This window comes from Rhipicephalus sanguineus, chromosome 7, assembly GCF_013339695.2.
Source record: "Rhipicephalus sanguineus isolate Rsan-2018 chromosome 7, BIME_Rsan_1.4, whole genome shotgun sequence".
NCBI lineage: Eukaryota > Metazoa > Arthropoda > Arachnida > Ixodida > Ixodidae > Rhipicephalus > Rhipicephalus sanguineus.
The window spans coordinates 23,405,065-23,425,627 of record NC_051182.1 but is presented as its reverse complement, the minus strand read 5'-3'; the positions used below and the strand labels follow the sequence as shown (position 1 = coordinate 23,425,627).

At 50.1% G+C, this 20,563-nt stretch overlaps 1 protein-coding gene across 13 annotated transcripts in view; it reads left to right on the top strand.

Moving 5' to 3' along the window:
- Positions 1-20,563, top strand: part of LOC119398546 (uncharacterized) — a 172,034-nt gene that overhangs the window by 23,359 nt on the left and 128,112 nt on the right. For 2 of the 13 annotated variants that reach the window (XM_049417657.1, XM_049417652.1), the window contains one exon: positions 15,727-15,888. The exons of 10 other annotated variants lie outside the window; for them this stretch is intronic. In XM_049417657.1, coding sequence (XP_049273614.1) covers positions 15,727-15,888 — 162 coding nt within the window. Of the gene's footprint in view, positions 1-15,723; positions 15,889-20,563 lie in introns of all 13 variants that reach the window. One more of the 13 variants, XM_049417647.1, reaches the window with a different exon arrangement.

Sequence of the window (20,563 nt, the reverse complement as noted above, 5' to 3'; positions counted from 1 at the left end):
GTAAATCGTCAGAATCTTCGTGAGGCCATCACAAGCAAGCCGCCTCAGTGCTTCCGATCTTTTGCAGATCATAAGGTCGAGAAGTGTTTCTTCAAAAAGGCTACGTGTAACATCTGCCGCAAGAAGGGCTACATCGCCAAAGCTTGTCTCTCTAAGAAGATTAAGGCACAAAAGTACCAAGGAAGCCATTGTTTAGAAGAGAAAACGAGGTGTTCGATGAACAGGACGACTGCGACTGCCTCCTTACTGTTTTTCACACGAAACGACAGATGACAACCACACCAAGGTTCTTCGTGACAGTCTGACTTTCTGGTTGGCGACTCGAGATGGAAGTCGACTCGGGAGCGGCGTTCTGTATAATAAGTGCAGCGACTTTTGCTCGCCTCTAGCCTCAGGATTCTCCGGTGTTAAGGGAACGCAAGCTTGCTCCACGGACATGGTCCCGAGAATGTTTAGACATCATGGGCTCCGCGCTCATTGAGGTTTCATTCAAAGAAATCAAAGCCCAGCGCCCTTTGCTCGTGCCTGGAGTATTGGAGCCAGTTTGTTAGGAAGAAATTCGTTCGAAAAACTGGGAATTACGATGCATGGGGTGAACAACCTCACGGGAAAAACCATGGAGGACACCTTAGTCAAGTTCTCTGCGGTGTTCGAGGGCGATCTCACTGGACATTCAGGTCCACCTTTACGCATCGACCTGGCTGAAGACGCGACACCCAAGCTTCTGAAATGCCGGCAAGTGCCATTTGCTTTACGCGAGGCCGTCTGTCGAGAACTCGACAAGCTCCAGGCCTAAGGCATAATCGAGTTCATCGCGGCTTCGGATTGGACTACGCCCGTGGTAGTGGTGAGGAAGAAGAATGGATCTTTGCGATTGTGTGGGGACTATAGAAGCACAGTGAATGCGACCATCGAGCCCACAGCGTATCCTCTACCGACGACAGCTGAGTTGCTGGCAACTCTTTGGGGTGGGCAGATATCCTCCAAGATTGATTTAACACGGGCTTATCAACAACTGTATGTCGACAGGCCACTCCGCACAAGGCTGCTTTCAACAGACTTAAGGACGCGCTGCGTTAATGTACAGTTCTTGCGCATTACGACGATTCTCGTCCGCTGATGCTGAGCTGCGATGCTTTGCCTGATGGTTTAGGAGCAGTACTTGTGCAGCTGGACGGAAACGGACAAGAAATACCAGTAGCGTTTGCATCAAGAACCATCGGAAAATGCGAGAGAAATTATTCTCAGCTTGACAGGGAAGGACTTGCAATTGTTTTTGGAGTCACGCACTTTCACCAGTATATTGCTGGTCGGCATGTACTCATCGTGACTGACCATAAGCCGCTTCTTGGAATCTGTGCCCTAGGAAACTGATTCAGAAAGTTTTATCACCGCGAATACTTGGACGGTGCGCGATTTTGAGCGCCTATGACTACGAGTTGGTGTACCGAGAAAGGAAAAGACACCAGAATGCAGATGCACTCAGTAGACTTCCTCTGGCCTTCAATGTCGATGAGCTGGCGGCACCGGGGGACGTGCTGATGATTGAAAGGTTGCGGAAACCTCCACTGACTGCCGTGAAGATAGCCACACTGACAGGGAAAGACTCCACGCTTTCTCAAGTTCACCATGGGCTACAAACCGGATCAACGACATCATGGCAGGGTGAAAGTTTCCAACCATATAAGAGTCGGGTACAAGAACCCTCCACGCACCGTGGTTGTGTATTATGGGGCATACGAGTCGTGATTCCAACGGAAGCAAGAGAGGAAGCTTTGATTCTTGTTCTTGCTAATCACCCGGGAATAACCACGATGAAACATTTCGCTCGCAGTCACCTGTGGTGGCCTGGGTTGGACGCCGACATAGAGGCCAAGGCGCGTTCATGCGAGACGTGCCAAATGCACAGCAGTCTTCCTTCCGCTGTTCCGATTCCGGAATGGCCCCGTCCAAATGAACCATGGAAGGTCGTTCATGTTGACTTCGCAGGGCCGGTGAACAATAAGAGCTTTTTAATCGTAGTGGATGCTTACTCCAAGTGGTTAGAAGTAAGGCAAGTGCCGTCACAGTCTACTTCCGCTGCAACAGATGTGCTACGGTGACTGTTCGCCACTTTTGGCATACCGCAAATGATAGTTTCTGATAACGAAACAGCATTCGTTTCCCCCGAAATGCAACACTTCTTCAATCTGAACATGATCAAGCACATAACATCAGCTCCATATCATCCGGCTACAAATGGGCAAGCGGAACGTATGGTGGCCGAAGTGAAAATGGCTCCCAAGAAACTGACTGAGGGAAGCCTTTCCTGTCGGCTATCGCGGTTTTTATTCAAGCAGCATACGACACCGCACACCACAACCCAGAAAACGCCTGCATAACTAATGTTCAGATGGCAGCAGCCGACTCACCTGGATGCGCTACACCCGCGAAAACGTACTCAAAAGGGGAAGGTGGATGACGTGGCTGGGTTAAGAATATAAGGTGTGGGTTAAGAATTTCCTCAACAACCCCGCATGGCTACCCACTGTAGTAGTTGAAGGATGCGGCAAAACGTCGTTTATAACTACGACCCAAGATGGCAGGATGCACAGGCGTGATGTGGATCATATGAAGAGAAGGTACACGGGGATCGCCAACGCCGTTCAAGAATCACCCTATTATTCTTGACCAGAAGACGATGCAGACGAAGACAATCGCTGCCCTGCAAGACTAAGTTCAGGTGCCGAGTGTGAGACGGAAGATGCGCCCGCAGCTTTTGGTTCGTCTCCTAATGCGGACGCGGATTCGGCCATTGAAGCAAGGACGCTGGAGAAAAAGCAGCCCACACAACGCTCGCAACCCGTTCCAGGCGGTAGGCCACGCAGCCGCTATGGTCGTATTTTGAAGGCGCCAGATCGACTGTCCATGTGAAGGTGCCGTCATCGAACTGACTTCAAGTATTAATAAAGATCACTAGAGGGGAGAATTATTGTATATCAGCTTTTGGAAAAGCGAGCGAAGACGAGGAGAACTAAGTGGCGCAACCAAGGACTCTGAGCTCGTGACCAGGGGTGCTATGCAGGATGGCCCGAGCTACTCCGGCACACGAGTTTGCTGCGAGCCTGCCCTACGGCGGTAATGATAGGAAGACAGTGCGGAGTGCGCAATAGCAGCGTTGATAATAATGGATAGAAGGACGCGCATGGCGTCACAAACGCATGTGCGGCAGTTGCGGCGGTTTTCAAAAAAAATCACAGCACATCCACGGGTAAATGATGAAGAGCTTGGGCGAAGCTCCTGAAGCAATCATGGTTACAACGTGAAATCTTCAGTGGTTTCGCCCAGCAGTAATCAAAGCGATAGCTCAGTACAGCATCAACGACGTGACAAACGCTGTATATATGTATACAAGAAATTTTATTAATCGTAAGTGGTAGCTAGACGTGGCTTCCGTTCCCCCTTCATTAAAACGGCTTTATTGTCGGTGAAGTGATGGATCGGTGATGGATCTATTATACTGTTCGGGAGATACTGCCGGTTACGCCGGATGCGGGACATGGTTAGACTAAGAAGAGCTTCGCCCCTAAAAAAACACTGCGTGCGACCGCGTCAACGCCACCACTAAGTCAACATTTCAAGTGCAGCGACGTCAGCGTGATTGTCACGCTATCTTTTTGCCAAAGGAACATCGCGCCTCCCGTAGGCGTGTTTGTGGGCGTTTGTCATCTTTCGGGCAAGTTCTTTTGTTCCACCTGCAGCATGGAAATTTGCACTCTCGAAGGCAAAAGCGGCGTACACGCAGCACTCTCGTGCAGCTCGTTTTGCTTCTATATCGAATATTACAGATAAATAAATGGGCAGGTTACTGCAACTTACTGTCATGTGTAAATAGCGCGAAAACGTCGGCGCGGACCACCGAGCACGGATGGAAGAAAACGAAGAGCGCGGTGGCACGGTAGCACGAGGCGCGCTCGCAGTGTTCGGGCCGGGGCGTGCAATTCTGAGCTCGGACGAGCGGGACGTTCTGCCGGCCGAGACGCGTGGGCACGGAGGACCACGGAGCCGGGCGAGGTCCAGGGTGTCCGAGGGTCCAGGTGCCAGGGGCGGAGCTGCTGACTGAACCGAGCGGTGCCGAGCCGTACCGAGCGACGCGCCAGACTCGGACGTGGGCCGCGAGCCCATGAGCTGTGCACCCGAGCTGTACCTGGCGGTGCCCTGGCCAAGGCGTGGAACGCCGGTGAATGAGCTGCCGCACCGCATCTGTGGCGAGCAGCATTCGAGCACGGCACAGACAGTGCTGTGCTGGCCAGAACCCGCACGTGGAACCGCTACGCCCGGGTGGTGATCAGGACGTCGGAAACAAGGTCCGAGGTCGCGCTGGTCCCGGCATCTCCTAGACGCCGCCACCGCTGCTCGAAAGCCGTGAAACCACGGGACTCTTCCTCCTCGTGGGCTGGGTGGTCGTCCCGACGGCACCGACACCACCAACTTTTGATATCCTTCTATATTTTGTACATAAATGTTTAAATACGTCTCCCTGTCTGTTTCCTGCGCTGCTGCACAATAGGGGAAGTGCTCGAACCGTCCTAATCATCACAATTTTCTGGCGTCCGCGACGTAGGACTAAGCTCTAGCTCCAACTTTCAGAGCCGCACTTCTCTTTTGTGCAGTGGGCGGAAATGGATTGGGAAAAGTATCTACCGATTGGCAAGGAACTTGGCTTGTTGGGTAATGAATTGAAAGAGTGGATTGAGGAGCAGCAAAAGAAAGAGCGTGACAGACGTGCTGAGGATAGGGACGCGTCGCGAATAGCGCACGAACAGGAGATTGCTCGTCTGGCGGCGGAACAAAGTCTGCTGGAGGCTAAGTGTCGTCTTGCTGAGCGCACGGCTGGGACGGTTGGAACCGGTGGAGAGCGCGTGGAAGCCAGCAGCGAAGCCTTCAGGAGCCCCCACAAGCTTATTCCTCCCTACAATGAGGGCCGCGACGAACTCGACGCGTACATCCAGCGCTTCGAACGGGTAGCCACCAGCCAGGGATGGCCAAGCGACAGGTGGGCGCTCTCATTAAGCTTATGCCTCTCAGGAGAAGCTTTGAGTATTGTCGGTCGTATGGCTGCGGAGGATGCCACAGACTACGAGAAGCTGAAGCAAACATTGTTGCAAAGGTTTCGTTACACCGAAGAAGGATATCGGCAAAAGTTTCGCGAAGCTAAGCCGGAGAATTCCGAGACAGGGCGACAATTTGCTGGTCGGCTGCTCGGTTACTTCGATCATTGGCAGCAGATGGCAAAAACAGATAAAACGTATGACGCACTGAGGGATATCATTGTATCCGAACAGTTTTTGCTGCGATGCGATGAGAAACTCGCCATCTTCTTGAAAGAGCGAGGATGCCGAACGCTCGATCAGCTAGCCGAAACGGCTGACCATTATTTGGAAGCGCAAGGCCTGACAAATATCGCGAAAGGGAAACAGGAACGACCAAGTGAAAAAGCAGACTTGCCGAGCAAGAGCCGAGAAAAAGAGGCCGGAAAAGCAAAAGTGCAATGCTTTTTATGTGGCAAGCAAGGTCATCGCGCTGCAGACTGTTGGACGCGGTCAAAAGCCCCGAAGCCCTCGTCTTGCTGGAAGTGCAGGAAACACGGCCACCAAGCTGACGAGTGTCCGAATGTAAAGAGCCGCAACAAGGAGGCGTCAAGTGCTGTTGCCGACTATGACCGTGCGCCTGTTGCCCGAAACAAGGAGAACTTGGATTGTACCCCTTCACCAGCAGATGAAAACACACCATCGGCAAAAGGAGATATTTGTCTTGGTCTGCTAAGACAAGAGGTGCCAACGACAACCGGATATCTCGATGGACAGCCTGTGACGGTGCTAAGAGACTCGGGCTGCAATACCGTGGTGGTCAAGCGTTTGCTGGTACCGGAAAAGAATTTCACCGGTATCACACGTACTGTGCACCTTCTCGACGGCTCGTCGAGGCAGCTTCCCGAGGCAAAGGTGTACATCGACTCTCCGTTCTTCCGAGGACCGACACTGGCACTCTGCATGGAAAAGCCACTCTATGATGTCGTTCTCGGCAACATCGACGGGGTAGTCTTCCCTTCTGGTTCTACCACGTCGCATCACATGTCGGATGTCGCAAGACTGCATAAGGAGTCGGCACCAGCAGGGGAGCCTGTTCCATATCCAAGCGTGTCACCAGACTCCCCGACTCTGAGTGCAGCGACAACACGAGGTACCAGGGACACGAAGTTACCTGTGGCGGCATCCAACGCACTAGATGTGACCCCACAAGTTCTTGAAAAGTTGCAGAGAGAAGATCGCACCTTGGAGAGCTGTTTTTCGGCGATCGGGAAGACGATGGCGAAGCGATCAGCAAACATAGAGTATGTTTTGCTTAAGGGAATACTGCACCGACACTACAGATCGCTCACGAGGAAGGAAGTTGACCAACTGGTTGTTCCGCAAAGCCTCCGCCAGTTTGTCCTTAGGATGGCACATGAGGGAGTTATGGCAGGCCACCAAGGTATTAAGCGAACAACTGATAGGATTCTAGAAGAATTCTATTGGCCGGGCGTGCAGGCTGAGGTGACACGATTTGTGCGCTCTTGTGACATCTGCCAGCGCACTGTGCCAAAGCAGTTAGTCGGACGTGTTCCCCTTGGGAAAATGCCGGTGATTGACGTGCCCTTCCAACGTGTGGCGATCGACATCATCGGTCCACTATCACCGACATCGGCAAAAGGAAATCGTTTCATTCTAACGATGGTGGACTGCGCAACGCGATATCCTGACGCAGTTGCATTACCAAGCATAGACACGGAAAAGATAGCAGAAGCGTTGGTTGAAATGTTCTCGCGCGTTGGAATACCACGAGAAATCGTGAGCGACCGCGGAAGATCATTTACGTCACGCTTAATGCAGGAAGTGAGCAGACTACTGTCTTTCCGACAGTTGCCAACTACCCCATACCATCCTATGGCAAATGGTCTTGTTGAGCGCTTTAATGGCACGTTAAAGCAAATGATACGGCGCATGTGCCACGAAAGTCCAAAGAACTGGGACAGATACTTGGCACCATTATTATTTGCATACAGAGAGGTGCCTCAGTCGAGTATCGGCTTTTCGCCTTTCGACCTCCTGTATGGTCGATACATTAGAGGCCCCATGTCCATACTGAAAGAATTATGGACGCGAAAAACCTTGGATGCCCAAATGAAGACTACATACGGCTATGTCATGGAGCTTCGCGATCGTTTGTATGAGACGTGTCAAATTGCGCACGAAGAGCTCCAGAAAGCCAAGCTGACACAAAAAAGATACTACGATCGCAAAGCGAAGCCTCGTCAACTCTGCGTCGGAGACAAGGTGTTACTCCTACTACCTTCCGACACCAACAAACTGATTCTAACTTGGAAAGGCCCCTTCACTGTACTAGAGAAGCGGAGCGAAATCGACTATGTCGTTGATCTGGGAACCCGAACCAGTTTGTTCCACATCAACCTCCTTAAAAAGTACGAGGAGAGACCACCTTCGACAGACACGGTGGGCCGCGCGGCTGTAACGGTACAAACAGAAGAACCGGAAGAACCGGAACTACCGTTGCTCGCGCTTCAACAGAACGAGACCTACCATGACGTCAAAGTCGCTAACAACTTGGACGCGAGCCAGAAGGCTCAGATCGAGAAGCTTCTATCCGGATACCAAGATATTTTCTCGGACGTTCCGGGGAAGACGAACTTGGTAGAGTGCAAGATCACGACAACATCTACTGTGCCGGTGAACGTACGCCGATACCCGATACTCAACCGTAGAACGAGAAGGGCTTGCGCTCGTGTGGGCTGTCCAAAAACTCCACATTTATCTCTTCGGCAAGCTGTTTGTACTGCAGAGCGATCACCAGCCGCTGGCCTACATCAACTCGGCCAAGCACACAAACAGCCGAATTCTGCGTTGGAGTCTGACACTTATGGAGTACGACTTCACTCTGGAATACATCAAAGGAAGTGGCAACGTCGGAGCTGACTACATGAGCCGAGTGTAGACTTGAAACGTCACGCACATTTAGGCTTTTATTTCTTTGTGAACTCCATGCGGAACACTCCGTGAACTGCGGGTGAAACAATCTGTGAATGCGTGTAAAAAAAAAACTGTTAACATGCGAACACTTTCCGCCTTTCACGCTGTGAACATTCTCCATCCTCATTCTTAGAAAAGTTGTTGAAGGGAAACAACTTTCTAAAGTGGGGGGTAAAAATGTCATGTGTAAATAGCGCGAAAACGTCGGCGCGGACCACCGAGCACGGATGGAAGAAAACGAAGAGCGCGGTGGCACGGTAGCACGAGGCGCGCTCGCAGTGTTCGGGCCGGGGCGTGCAATTCTGAGCTCGGACGAGCGGGACGTTCTGCCGGCCGAGACGCGTGGGCACGGAGGACCACGGAGCCGGGCGAGGTCCAGGGTGTCCGAGGGTCCAGGTGCCAGGGGCGGAGCTGCTGACTGAACCGAGCGGTGCCGAGCCGTACCGAGCGACGCGCCAGACTCGGACGTGGGCCGCGAGCCCATGAGCTGTGCACCCGAGCTGTACCTGGCGGTGCCCTGGCCAAGGCGTGGAACGCCGGTGAATGAGCTGCCGCACCGCATCTGTGGCGAGCAGCATTCGAGCACGGCACAGACAGTGCTGTGCTGGCCAGAACCCGCACGTGGAACCGCTACGCCCGGGTGGTGATCAGGACGTCGGAAACAAGGTCCGAGGTCGCGCTGGTCCCGGCATCTCCTAGACGCCGCCACCGCTGCTCGAAAGCCGTGAAACCACGGGACTCTTCCTCCTCGTGGGCTGGGTGGTCGTCCCGACGGCACCGACACCACCAACTTTTGATATCCTTCTATATTTTGTACATAAATGTTTAAATACGTCTCCCTGTCTGTTTCCTGCGCTGCTGCACAATAGGGGAAGTGCTCGAACCGTCCTAATCATCACACTTACATTACACGTCTGAAAATTTTTCTGCAGTAACGAATCGATAGAAACAATGTCTTCACCAACATGTAAATATTAACATTTCTTGCCGCAGACGAAAACGGGCGCCCTTGCTTCATGGCTGTAAGTGGTATGTCGTGAGCGCGGTGAAATTGAATGTGACATCGTAGACCCGTGATGATATCAACTTTAGATCTTCGTGCGTGTGTGCGTAGTCTGTGCGAATATGGTCATAGATGAATCGTGCCGCTCGCTGGCGTTGCCGCCTGAGCACTACTCCTCGGCAAGAGCAAACGCGGTGGGCGGACCCGATCTTCGCCGCGGGCATCTGTCAATCAAACTGATTGACGCGCGAACTCGGGTACAAACTCGTCGATTCTGAAAAGGCCCCTGTTCAACTCGTGACTGTCGTAGTTGCGGTGTGTCTGTCAAGTGGTTCATGCGGTGGACGCTAAGCAGCAGCTTTTTCGCATATCAAATAATTTGGTCAGCTTGCACTACATGTGCAAGGCTGGAGCCATCGGACGAGCTTGTGATCACCTAGCTTCTTTCAGCTTTTTACGCGCCTCGTCTACTGAGTCTGCTCGGTGTGATTCGGAGTGTAGACCACGTCAGCTCGGTCTCAACATTGACGGTATTAATTAGTAAGCTGTTAATTAAAATTATATTTGACAGCCCTGTGCTAATTGGTAATGTTTGAACCAACACGGCATTAATTAAGCAGGTTTAATTGGCAAGGTATGAATTAGTAGGAGCTAATTAGCATAATCCTAATTATCACGATACTATTTAGAGTGGTCTTAGTAAAGTTCTTATTAGCTCGGTTTCTGATAGCGCATCCCCAATTAGCGTCACGTTAATTTACATGACATTAATTAGCGGTGTCTTAGCTCTACGCGGCTCCTTTAGCATGGTCTTAGTAAGATGTGGCTTAATTCGCTTGGTCTTACATGCCCTTGCCTAATTAGCTTTATTATATCATGCCCTGACTTAGCTAGGTATAGCGCCTAGCCAATTAGCTAATCAGCCGGGCGCACGTGCTCGGGGAGCGAGCAGACGATGAGTAAGAGGGCGTAGAGGGCGCGCACCGTACCGAGCAACGCGCTAAAATGTACAGAGAGAGAGGAATAGATAAAAAGAAAACGCAGGGAGGTTAACCTGGCGCGAGTGACCGGTTTGCTACCCTGCAAAGGGGTGGGGATATAGGGGTCGGAAAGAGCACAGAGAGAGAGAGAGAGATAAAATGAAAACAAAAAAAAATACACGCACACATGCACACACTCGCACGACGTTCCAGTCAGAGCCGTTCTGAGAGACCAGTTGAACGCAGAAAGCGCAGTAGCGCTTGCACAGCCTTTTTCTGTGACGTTTGGTCCGGTCGATGGCGCAGGATTCTTTCTGCCGACAGAGTGAGGTCGTCCAACTTATCGAGCGCGTTGCAAAGTGACTGTCTCTGTGAGCAGCACTGTGGGCAGTCGCACAGAATATGTTGAATTGTTTCATCACTGCCGCAGTGGTCCTATGATGCGGCGTCGTCCATTCCTATGCGGCACGCGTACGCGCGCGTAAATGCGACACCCAACCATAACCTGCACAGGAGGGTAGCGTCGCCTCGGCGAAGGCCTGGAGGAATTTGAAGGCTGAGAGTTGGGTCCAGGGAATATAGTCGCGCTTCCGTGAAGTGCGGCTCGTTCCATTGCGACGTGGTGCATTGACGAGCAAGCATGCGGAGCTTCTGTGCAGCGTCAGTCCTAGAGAGCGGTATTATTATTTGACTTTTTTTCTGTATGGGCTGAACGGGCAGCTTGATCGGCCCGTTCATTGCCGATAATCCCACAGTGACTTGGAAGCGAGTGAAAAGTTATTTCATGGCCTTTCTCAATTAAATGATGAGTCTCTTCTGCGATCTGAAATACCAGTTGCTCGTGCGGGCCGCGGCTTAAAGGTGACAGAAGGGATTGCAATGCCGCGTTTGAGTCACTGAAGATCGTCCATTTTTGTGTCCGTTCATCAGTAATGAAACGTAATGCGGCAAGAAGCGCTGCGAGCTCTGCTGCTGTCGATGTCGTAAGGTGAGAGGTCTTAAATTTGATTGTTGTGGCTTTCAGAAATATCACGACAGCTGCGGTTGAGCTTTTCGTCATAACGGAGCCGTCGGTGTATACGTGCATTGAGCCTCGGTACTTCTCATATAACAGGAGCAAAGCGAGCTGTTTAAGAGCCGGTGACGACATATCTGCCTTTTCACGGATGCGGGTATCGCCAGGCTGATGATAGGCTGAATCAGGCACCACGGAGGAACTGAAGGTCTCGCAGCGGGCGTGAAGCATGTTGGCAAAGACTCGCGATACGCGGCTACCGTTCGGCAAAAAGAGGTGCATGGTCGGTCTACTGGTAAAGACGCTAGGTGGTGGCGGGGAGTCCGAGCAAGATGCCTTATATGTGTCCTGAGTGCTTCGACGTCAACGTGTGTCTTGATGAGGTGGTCTCTGGCGATCGCTATAGAAGCCACCGTCGACGCGCTAAGAGGCAAGCCTAGGCAAATTCGGAGCCCTTGGCCCTGAATATTTTGTAGTATTCGTAGGCTTGTTTTGCTTGCGTTGTTTAACGCGGGCAACCTGTAGCGCAGGAAGCCGAGGAAAAGTACCCTGTACAGCTGTAGCATAGCACTTGGTGACATTCCCCAAGTCTTGCCTGCGAAGAACTTCAATAGATGACAGATGCCGATCAACCGCTTTTTTATGTACGATACGTGATGGCTCCATGAGAGATCCCTGTCGATTGTGACACCCAGAAACTTGTATGACCGAATATACGGTATAGTTTGGCCATTGATCAATACGCCGTAATTATTCATAGGTTTGCGCGTAAAAGCCACGAGGGCGCATTTCTCGGAAGAAATCTTCAAGCCTCGATTACGGAGGTAACGGGCAGTTTGAGCGGCAGCTCTTTGAATTCTCGCTCGCAACTGCAGACCTGTTACGGCGGACGTCCAAGTGCAGATATCATCCGCGTACATTGATATCTTCACTGTGCTTGGCAGGTGCTCAAGGAGGGCAATCAGCGTAGGATTGAACAATACAGGATTGAGTACGCCGCCCTGGGGGACGCCACGGTAGCTGTAATTGTGGAGAGGTTTGGCCGTTTTCGGTGCTCACAAAAAAGGATCGCATTGAGATATAACTACGTATCCAGCGATACATCCGACCACCTATTCCTACCTCTTCGAGAGCGGTGAGGATGTATTGATGTGTAACATTGTCGTACGCCCCTTTTGACGTCGAGGAACAAAGAAGCGCAGAGACGCCTACAGCCTTTCTCGTGTTGAACGAGGTGACCAGGTCAACGACGTTATCAATTGATGATCGACCACGTCGAAATCCTGCCATTGCATCTGGGTAGACGTTGTTACCCTCCAAGTACCACTCCAGGCGTCCGAGGATCATCCTCTCCATAACTTGGCCTACGCAACTGGCCAGTGCAATCGGACGGTAGGATGAGAGCCCCAACGGTGACTTGCCAGGCTTCAATAGTGGAACCAGGCGACTGGTCTTTCAGTTTGTCGGGAGCGAGCCATCTCTCCAAGATTCGTTGTACATATCTAGGAGAAACATTCTCGCGTGCTCACCCAGATGACGCAGGGCTCTGTAAGAAATTCCGTCGGGCCCTGGTGCCGACGTGTGTACACACAGAGCTAGTGCTGCCTTGAGTTCGTTGATGGAAATTCGCAAATCCATGCGGGGATCACGTGGTTGCGGACAACTGCTCGAGAGTAGTAAGCTTGTTGCTGCTGTCATTTGGCCAGATAATCTGTCACAGAATTCTTCGGCCACGTCTATATCTGGTCTTTTTTTGGAGAGGGCTAGAGCCTTGAATGGCGACCACTGAATGGCTTTTGTGCGCAGACCTCGTACCGTCTCTACAAGTGCGATAGAGGTTTACGAGGGTTAAGCGACTCACAGAAAGCAGTCCAACGTTGCGATTTAAGCTTATCTATCCGGCGCTGGATCTTCTTCTGTAGACGTCGAGCGGTCCGCAAGTCTTCTACTGCCCCCGTGCGTCGGTGTCTTCGTTCACCACGTCGGCGAATCGCTCGAAGTCGCTCCAACTCCAACTCTATGTCGAATTCCGTTAATTTCGAAGAGCAAGTGAGAGTACGCGTAGTGTCGTGTATCGTGCTCTTGATTGTCTCCTCTAAGTCAAGTGACCTATTCGTTTGACACTGCTCTTCCATGCGAGATTGAAATTTTGTCCAATCCAGTCTTTGAATGTTATCGCGTATCCTGGAAGGGGATAAACCTTCAATCTTGATATATGTGGGAATGTGGTCACTCCCGTGCGTTTCTATGTCCCTAAACCACCCAGCATGCCTGACGAGGCTTCGTGAAACAAACGCCAAGTCAAAACAGCTGCTATACGTTGAACCACGGGGAAACGTTAGAGTGCCGTCATTTAACAAGAAAAGTTCATTGTCGGAGGCGAAGGACACCAAATTTCTGCCTTTAGCATTGATCTTCCTACTTCCCCAGAGTGTATGATGAGCATTGAAGTCCCCGATGATAACGCACGGGTGGGGAGTTGATGACAGGATGCTTTGTAGTCTTTTATGGTCAAACCGACTTGATGGGGATAGGTAGGCGCCCACAACAGTGACGGTAAATCTCTTCTTCACTGTAAGATATATATATATATTGATTATCGTCGTGATGGCACACCGGCTGATGAATGTAGGTGAGGTCACGGTGAATAAACATCAGAACCTTGCTGTTTTCAGCAGCTGTAGAAGACATAAGTAATTCATATCTGGAGAGTCGGATGGCATTCGGTAAGTTCGGCTCACAGATGACGATGATGGGAAACATATTGGTGTACACGAACCGACGGAAATCAGCAATGCGTGATCTCAGTTCCCGGCCATTCCACTGGAAAATCGCTGCCTTTCGGACCTCGTCCCTGAATGACAGTGGCTGGTGAGCGGTTATCTACTGAAGGGCTGCCAGTACTGGACTCAAAGCGTCCAGTACTTGGAGTGCATTTCTGGCGGTCGTTGTGTGCATGTTGTTTAACAACACGCGAATGGCATTTATTAAGGGTCGCAGAAGAGCAATCACTTGCTGATCTGTATTCCGCAAGTCCTCTGTTGTAGCAGCTTGCTCTGATGAGGGCGGCTTCTGCTGTGGTTCTTCCTCAAGTCGCCTAGGTGTAAGTGGCGGCCATTCCTTGGTAGAGAGAGACCTGCCCGTTTTCTGGTTTCTAACATCTGCATTTGCCAGGCTAGAAACTGCAGCTGGCGGTGTTCCCTGATGAGTCGGCTTACTTGCTGAAGTTGACGTCCGTCGTGAAGACCTCCGACGGCGACGTCGTCTTCGCCGGACTTTTTCAGCGGCTTCTTTGTGGGTTGAGCTGTCTCGCACCATTTGCTTAATAATAGATATCTCTTTCCTTATGCGCGGACACTCTTTGGAAGAAGCACTGTGAGCACCTTGACAGTTAGGACATTTCAATATGGTGGCGTTACAGTTGTCTTCCGAGTGCGGTAATGCGCATCGGGGGCACACTGCAGAGTTCGTGCAAACGCCCTTCACGTGGCCGATCTTATGGCAGTTGAAGCATTGCACAGGTCTCGGGATAAATGGTCGAACCTGGTGACGAAAGTGGCCAACCTTCACATAGGAGGGGAGACAGTCACCTTTGAACGTTATTCTCGCACAACGTGTGTTACCAAGGCGGCCGACGTTCACAATGACGTTGTCTACACTCGCTGGTTTTATGAGCACAGGAAGGTCTGCGTTAGGGATTTCAGTGTCAATGTCGTAATGACTCCTGCTACGGTGGCACCATCAGATGGTATGATGGACCTGACTGTGATGTTTCCCAGCTGCGTTACTTGCTGCAGCGTGCTCAGCGCGCTCGGGTTCATCACATCAATTGCCATGATCTTTCTTCTTGTATTTATCCGTACATCTTTGACCTCGTTCGGCACAACATGTACAAAATGTACAGGCCGGCCATGATGATTATACTCGTGGTCTCGGCGATTAGCTCCGGCCGCGGTGTCGTAAGGCACTCGGCCGGAGCTAATCTCAGAGGCCACGATGCTGATTATTCTAAATGATACTTAGTGCAAACATTAAGCTCTTTTAAATTTAAACAGCCCGTAACTCTAAAAAATATTGTTAACAAAAGTTTCTGACACTTTTCTTGCATGGGTATGTTTGAGGCCCGTGTACTTAGATTTAGGTGCACGTTAAAGAACCCCAGGTGGTCAGAATTTCCGGAGCCCTCCACTACGGCGTCTCTCATAATCATATCGTTGTTTTGGGACGTTAAACCCCAGATATTATTATTATTCTTGCATGGGTGCACTTCTGCGCTCAGTGAAACGACAAACAAATGAAAGAAGATGCCGCTTGTTTGAAGACGCCCCCCAACTTTGTCGACAGCCCTTGACGTGACGACGCGTTTCATCGTAACCAATGAAACGCAGCGCGCGCTCATCGATGGATTTGACCTTTTCTTGCTGTTAGCCCGTTCAAAAGGGGGTGTCGCCAGAGCTCGGAAAGATTCCGAGTTTTGCCAAATTCGGGCCATCCTGCATAGCACCCCAGGCTGCCCGCTTTTCAGTGTTCTGAAAAGACAATAAAGAGATGTTACAATAGGTAGTTTATAGCGCTTTTCACAAGCGCTAATAATAGAATTCTCTTTTTTTAGATTCGACTTACAGATACTAAAGTTAAGCACGCTCTCATTTCTTTCAGCAGTGGCTCGGCACACGATCGACGCCCGCGAGTTTCAATGTTGGGGCACGAGCACAACTATTCCAAGCACGCGGCTATGTGACGGCACAGACGATTGCCCCTTGGTGGTAGAGCAGTATGCATCTCAAGGATTTGAAAGACCCGACGAAAGCCAGAAGATTTGTGGTAAGCCTGTCAAGGTCACTTAACCTATTTTGACGTCTCATCACGGCCTATATATCATTACTTTCTTTTTCTGGGGCTTAACGTCCAAAAACCACGATATGATTATGAGAGACGGCGTAGTGGAGGGCTCTGGAAATTTAGACCTCCTGGGGTTCTTTAACGTGCACCTAAATCTAAGTACACGGGCCTCAAACATTTTCGCCTCTAACGCAAATGCAGCCGCCGCAGCCGGTATTCGATCCCGCGACCTTCGGGTCAGCAGTCGAGCGCCATAACCACTAGACCACCGTGGCAGGCGCTTACATATCATTACAAGATTGCATAATGTGACGGTAATGCATAATGACTGATTGCATAATTTGACTGTATAATGTGATTGTAATGCGAGAGGTTTTCCCAGGGCACTACACAGGCAGCTATGGTCCGGTTCTTAGGCTGTCTATTTTTTTACTATTGAACGTTATCGCTTCCTTGGGAGTAGACGTTTCCTAGCCTGCCCAGTTTTCCGGCACAACGAAGACGTTCTGCTACTCCAGGCCGTCGCTTCTCGTATATTTCTACCAGTGGGCGGTGACGAGATGAAGGCGGGGTCTGGCTCTTTTACCCGTCTCTGTTGCTGAGGGTTTCTGTGCGTGACTTCACGTAGGCAAAGCAACATGACAGGCATCATGAAAAAAGCGTTTGGAGCCTGTGGCTCAGGGCTATATGCTCTAAAGCCGAGTAGGCTAAGAAAGAAGATTAGAACACATTATGGGGATGGGCTAAAGAGAAACATGAGTTATTTTCGAAAAAAACATATTTTTTTACTTTTGTACTTATTTCGCCAGTTTGAGTTTCTCTGCTATCACGACAATACCACTCAGGATTGCATATAGATTGAAACTGGGTTGAAATAGCGTCTGAAAAGCACAAGCTGGTGCTTAGAAACCGCAAAGTGCACATTGTCTAGAGTCCCCCTGTTAATACCGACGGCTTCTTGCCATTTCAGCTCGCGCGAGAAGCTCCCCAAATATACAATATCAAAACAACAATTCTTCAGCTCGCATTAATGACGAAGCCATGAAAAAAGCCTAGTTTTCCACATAGACAAGGTTTTAATTTTGCGAACACGACGTGCTTTTCTCACTGTAATTTTACTTTAGGAGGCATTTGTCAGACGACTGTTACGGTGATGAACGTAGAACTCAAGCCAGTCAAGAGCAAACTCTTTATTGGGGATGATGTGCCCGTACACTTCCAGTACAACGATAATGGCGAGCGCAGTCATCGATCGTCGATAGTCTGATCGTCAGTGAAACACATGGTGTTTTACACGTGCGTTATTGAGCACTCCAATATTACCGCTGGGGCTTGTGAATTAGCCTCAGAATGAGCTCAACCACTCGCTTCGTAAGCGCAATGTTAACGGAACAGTCTAAAACAGGGGTCTCAAACAAGCAGTCTGCCCAGCCCGGACATGACTGTCTTTGTCCCATTTTAGAGCGCAACCTGCGTTAAGCCGCGTCGCCGTCGTCGACGTAACCGATAGAGCGAACCAGGACGAAAGGGAGCGAATGCGCAGCGCAGCGAGCAGTGTTGCCAACCAATTTTTGAAAAATAGCCTACGTCACAGTCAAATTACCCTACTTTACCCTAAACATATTTTTATTACTCTGCAAGTTACCTTACGCCTAAAATAAAGCCGTTTAATGAAGTACTTACTATACTTCCCTCTACTACATGCTGAGATGTCATCGCGCTGATGTCGGTAACGACTTCGCGCTTCAAAATTTACTTTGGAGAGAGACCTAAGGAACATGAAAGCCTGCATATGGGAAGAGAAAACGTCCCGGTACTTGTATGGGAAGAGCGTTGAGTCACAGTTGAGAAAAAGAACCTGGAGACTCATCAGCAATACGGCTGGCAGTCTAAGCGATATGGCTGCAAGGACCGTTCAGCGAAAAGTCAGAGAAGCGGAAAAAGTTTATTGGATTGCAGCGATGGGAAGAAAACCGGCTCTGAGTAGTTACCGAAAATGTAAAGATGAAACAAACAAGGATACATTTTATGATCATTCAAGGGGCAGCGATTTGCTGTTTGAAGCGAGGTCGGCTTGTCTCACAACGCATAGTTCTAGAGAGAGATTCATAAAGAAGAAGAAAAATGCATGTGTGTACCCCCTAAGACTACTCAAAAATTGTTAATCACTCAATCAGAAATTCCTGGATTCCACCTGATTGGAGAGTTGCGCAACTAATTCCGTTATTAAAAAAGCAAGGCGCCGGATTTACCTTGTATAATATCAGGCCTATATCCCTCACATTGGATCGAGTAAAACTCATCCGAAAAAATCTTGCACATTCGGATAGCAATTGGTTGAATGAAAACATGATCTTAACCCGAAGCCAAATTGTATTCAGTCGTGCCTGCTCCATTTGGTGTGCGTACGTTGACCTAGAAAGTAGAATGCAACTTGCTCAATATCAGAAACCAATATTGCGCTTTAGTAACATTAGACATTACAAAGCTTACGACAGCGTGAAGCATGTGAAAACTGATACAGTCGCTCCAGAACTTAGGTCTGCCACAATACTTTGTTGCATGGATCTATGTATTTTTAAGTGATACAGAATTTTATTGCTCACAATGCGGTGTGACTTCTTCAAAATATAACAATCGAGACGTCTCCACAAGGGTCTGTATTATAACGGCTATTGCTTAATGTTCTGCTATGTACTATCCCCATACAAAAGGATGTAGAGGTGTACGTGTATGCCGATTACACCGCTTTATTTGCTACATCAGCAGACGTTTCAGACACTATAAAAAATTCTGAATACATATATGAGCAGACTGGAACGTGGCTGGAGGCCATTAACTTATCCCTCAATATTAATAAAAGCGGAATCGGAGTTTCGCACAAAGTGTTCCGGTGCAAATGTCTTTACCGACAAGACATCATACCCCAGGTAGAGTCAGTTGGTACTAAGGACTAACCTATACCGAAAAACTTAACTGGAGTCCTCATATAGAAAACATGGCTGTTAAGGGAACACACGCAGTAGGTATGCTACGTAGGCTCAGCAACAAGCGCGCAGGTTTTGCGCAGAGACGCGCTTGTTATGATTTACTGTATTGTCACGTGGTCGTGACGTCGACGAAGACAGCAGTCGGCGTTTGCAGGATGAAACTGTTTATTTCGCCGAACTTGTGGCCGGAAAATGAGAACTAGAACTACAGCAATACCGCTGTACAATGATAGCGGCGAACAGGGCGTCGTCCGTCGATCAACTGACAAGCGGTCAAGCGCGTAGGTTTTTATACAGGCGCTATGGAACTTTCCAGCAATATCGCTGGTGGCGGCGTTATCTCTCGACAAAGCTGGAACATTCGCGTGCGGCGCGCAATCTTAACAAAACGATCTACCAAAATCGTGAAGCTTCTCGAACACTGCTTCGGGGCCAGCGTCGAGCGTTGATAACCGTCCTTGCTGGTCAAACTCGAACACATCAAAATAAAAGAAGAAGCGGGCGTGGCAGTATGTACATTCGACCGATATTAGAATTCGGCTGCGTTTTGTTTTCTGGCGCTCCGGCTTACAAAGTTCGACCACTCGTACTTTAGAACGTGAATCCTTACGCTTGTCTTGGGCTTTCTAAATTTGTCACAAACAATATTCTTCACGAAGGATCACGCCTGCCTTCGCTTATCAAAAGGTTTCATAGTCTAGCTTTACGAACATTCCTAAAACTTTATGCTTCTCCACAGAGGAGGTCACAGCATGTTTCATTAATCAGCCGGCCTCATTTTTAACCACCAGTGGTCTACATTACGTAGCACCCAAGTCATTTTTACACAAAAACTTTTGGACCCCATTCGAAGTTCACCTCTATGAAGGTACTTATACTCAGCACTGTAGAAACAATTAGGATTGAATTTGACGACAAATGTTCAGAGAATGATAACATTTACCATAACGATGTCTAAGTGGTGTCAAGACGTTTATTAGCGACGGCGACGAACAGCGACAGCCAAAGCGGGGCCGACACTCTGCACGAGGGGCGTGCGCTCGGAGAAGAGGACGACCCACTAGAAGGCGCTCGAGAGGACGACCCATTACTGGGTAGGAAACGCTTCGCTGAGACGGGTCCCTGCCATACAATAAGAAAAATGGTGAGAAACCAGTATTGCTCTGAGGGGCGGTATTGTAGGCGTATGTGACGAAGGGCAGAATGGCATCCCAATTTGTGTGGTCGGCGGCGACGTACATCGAGAACATGTCGCCGAGCGTGCGGTTGAAGCGTTCGGTGAGGCCATTCGTCTGCGGGTGGTAAGCTGTAGGTTTTGCGGTGAACAACGTTGCACTCTTTGAGAATGGCTTGGACGATTTCCGACAAGAAGACACGGCCTCGATCGCTGAGCAGCTCTGGGGTGGACCATGACGCAGCATGAATCGGTGAGCAGGAAGGAGGCCACATCGCGCGCTGTAGCCGCAGAGAGGGCATCAGTTTCAGCGTATCGCGTGAGGTGGTCTACAGCGACGATGGCTCAGCGGTTACCAGCGGACGTCAGAGGAAGTGGCCCATACAAATGATGCCAACGCGCCCAAACGGTCAGTCAGGGCAATGTAGAGGTTGCAGACCTGCCGGCGACAGGGGCGTCGAAGTTTTGGACGCACCGTCGACGTCGCCGAGGG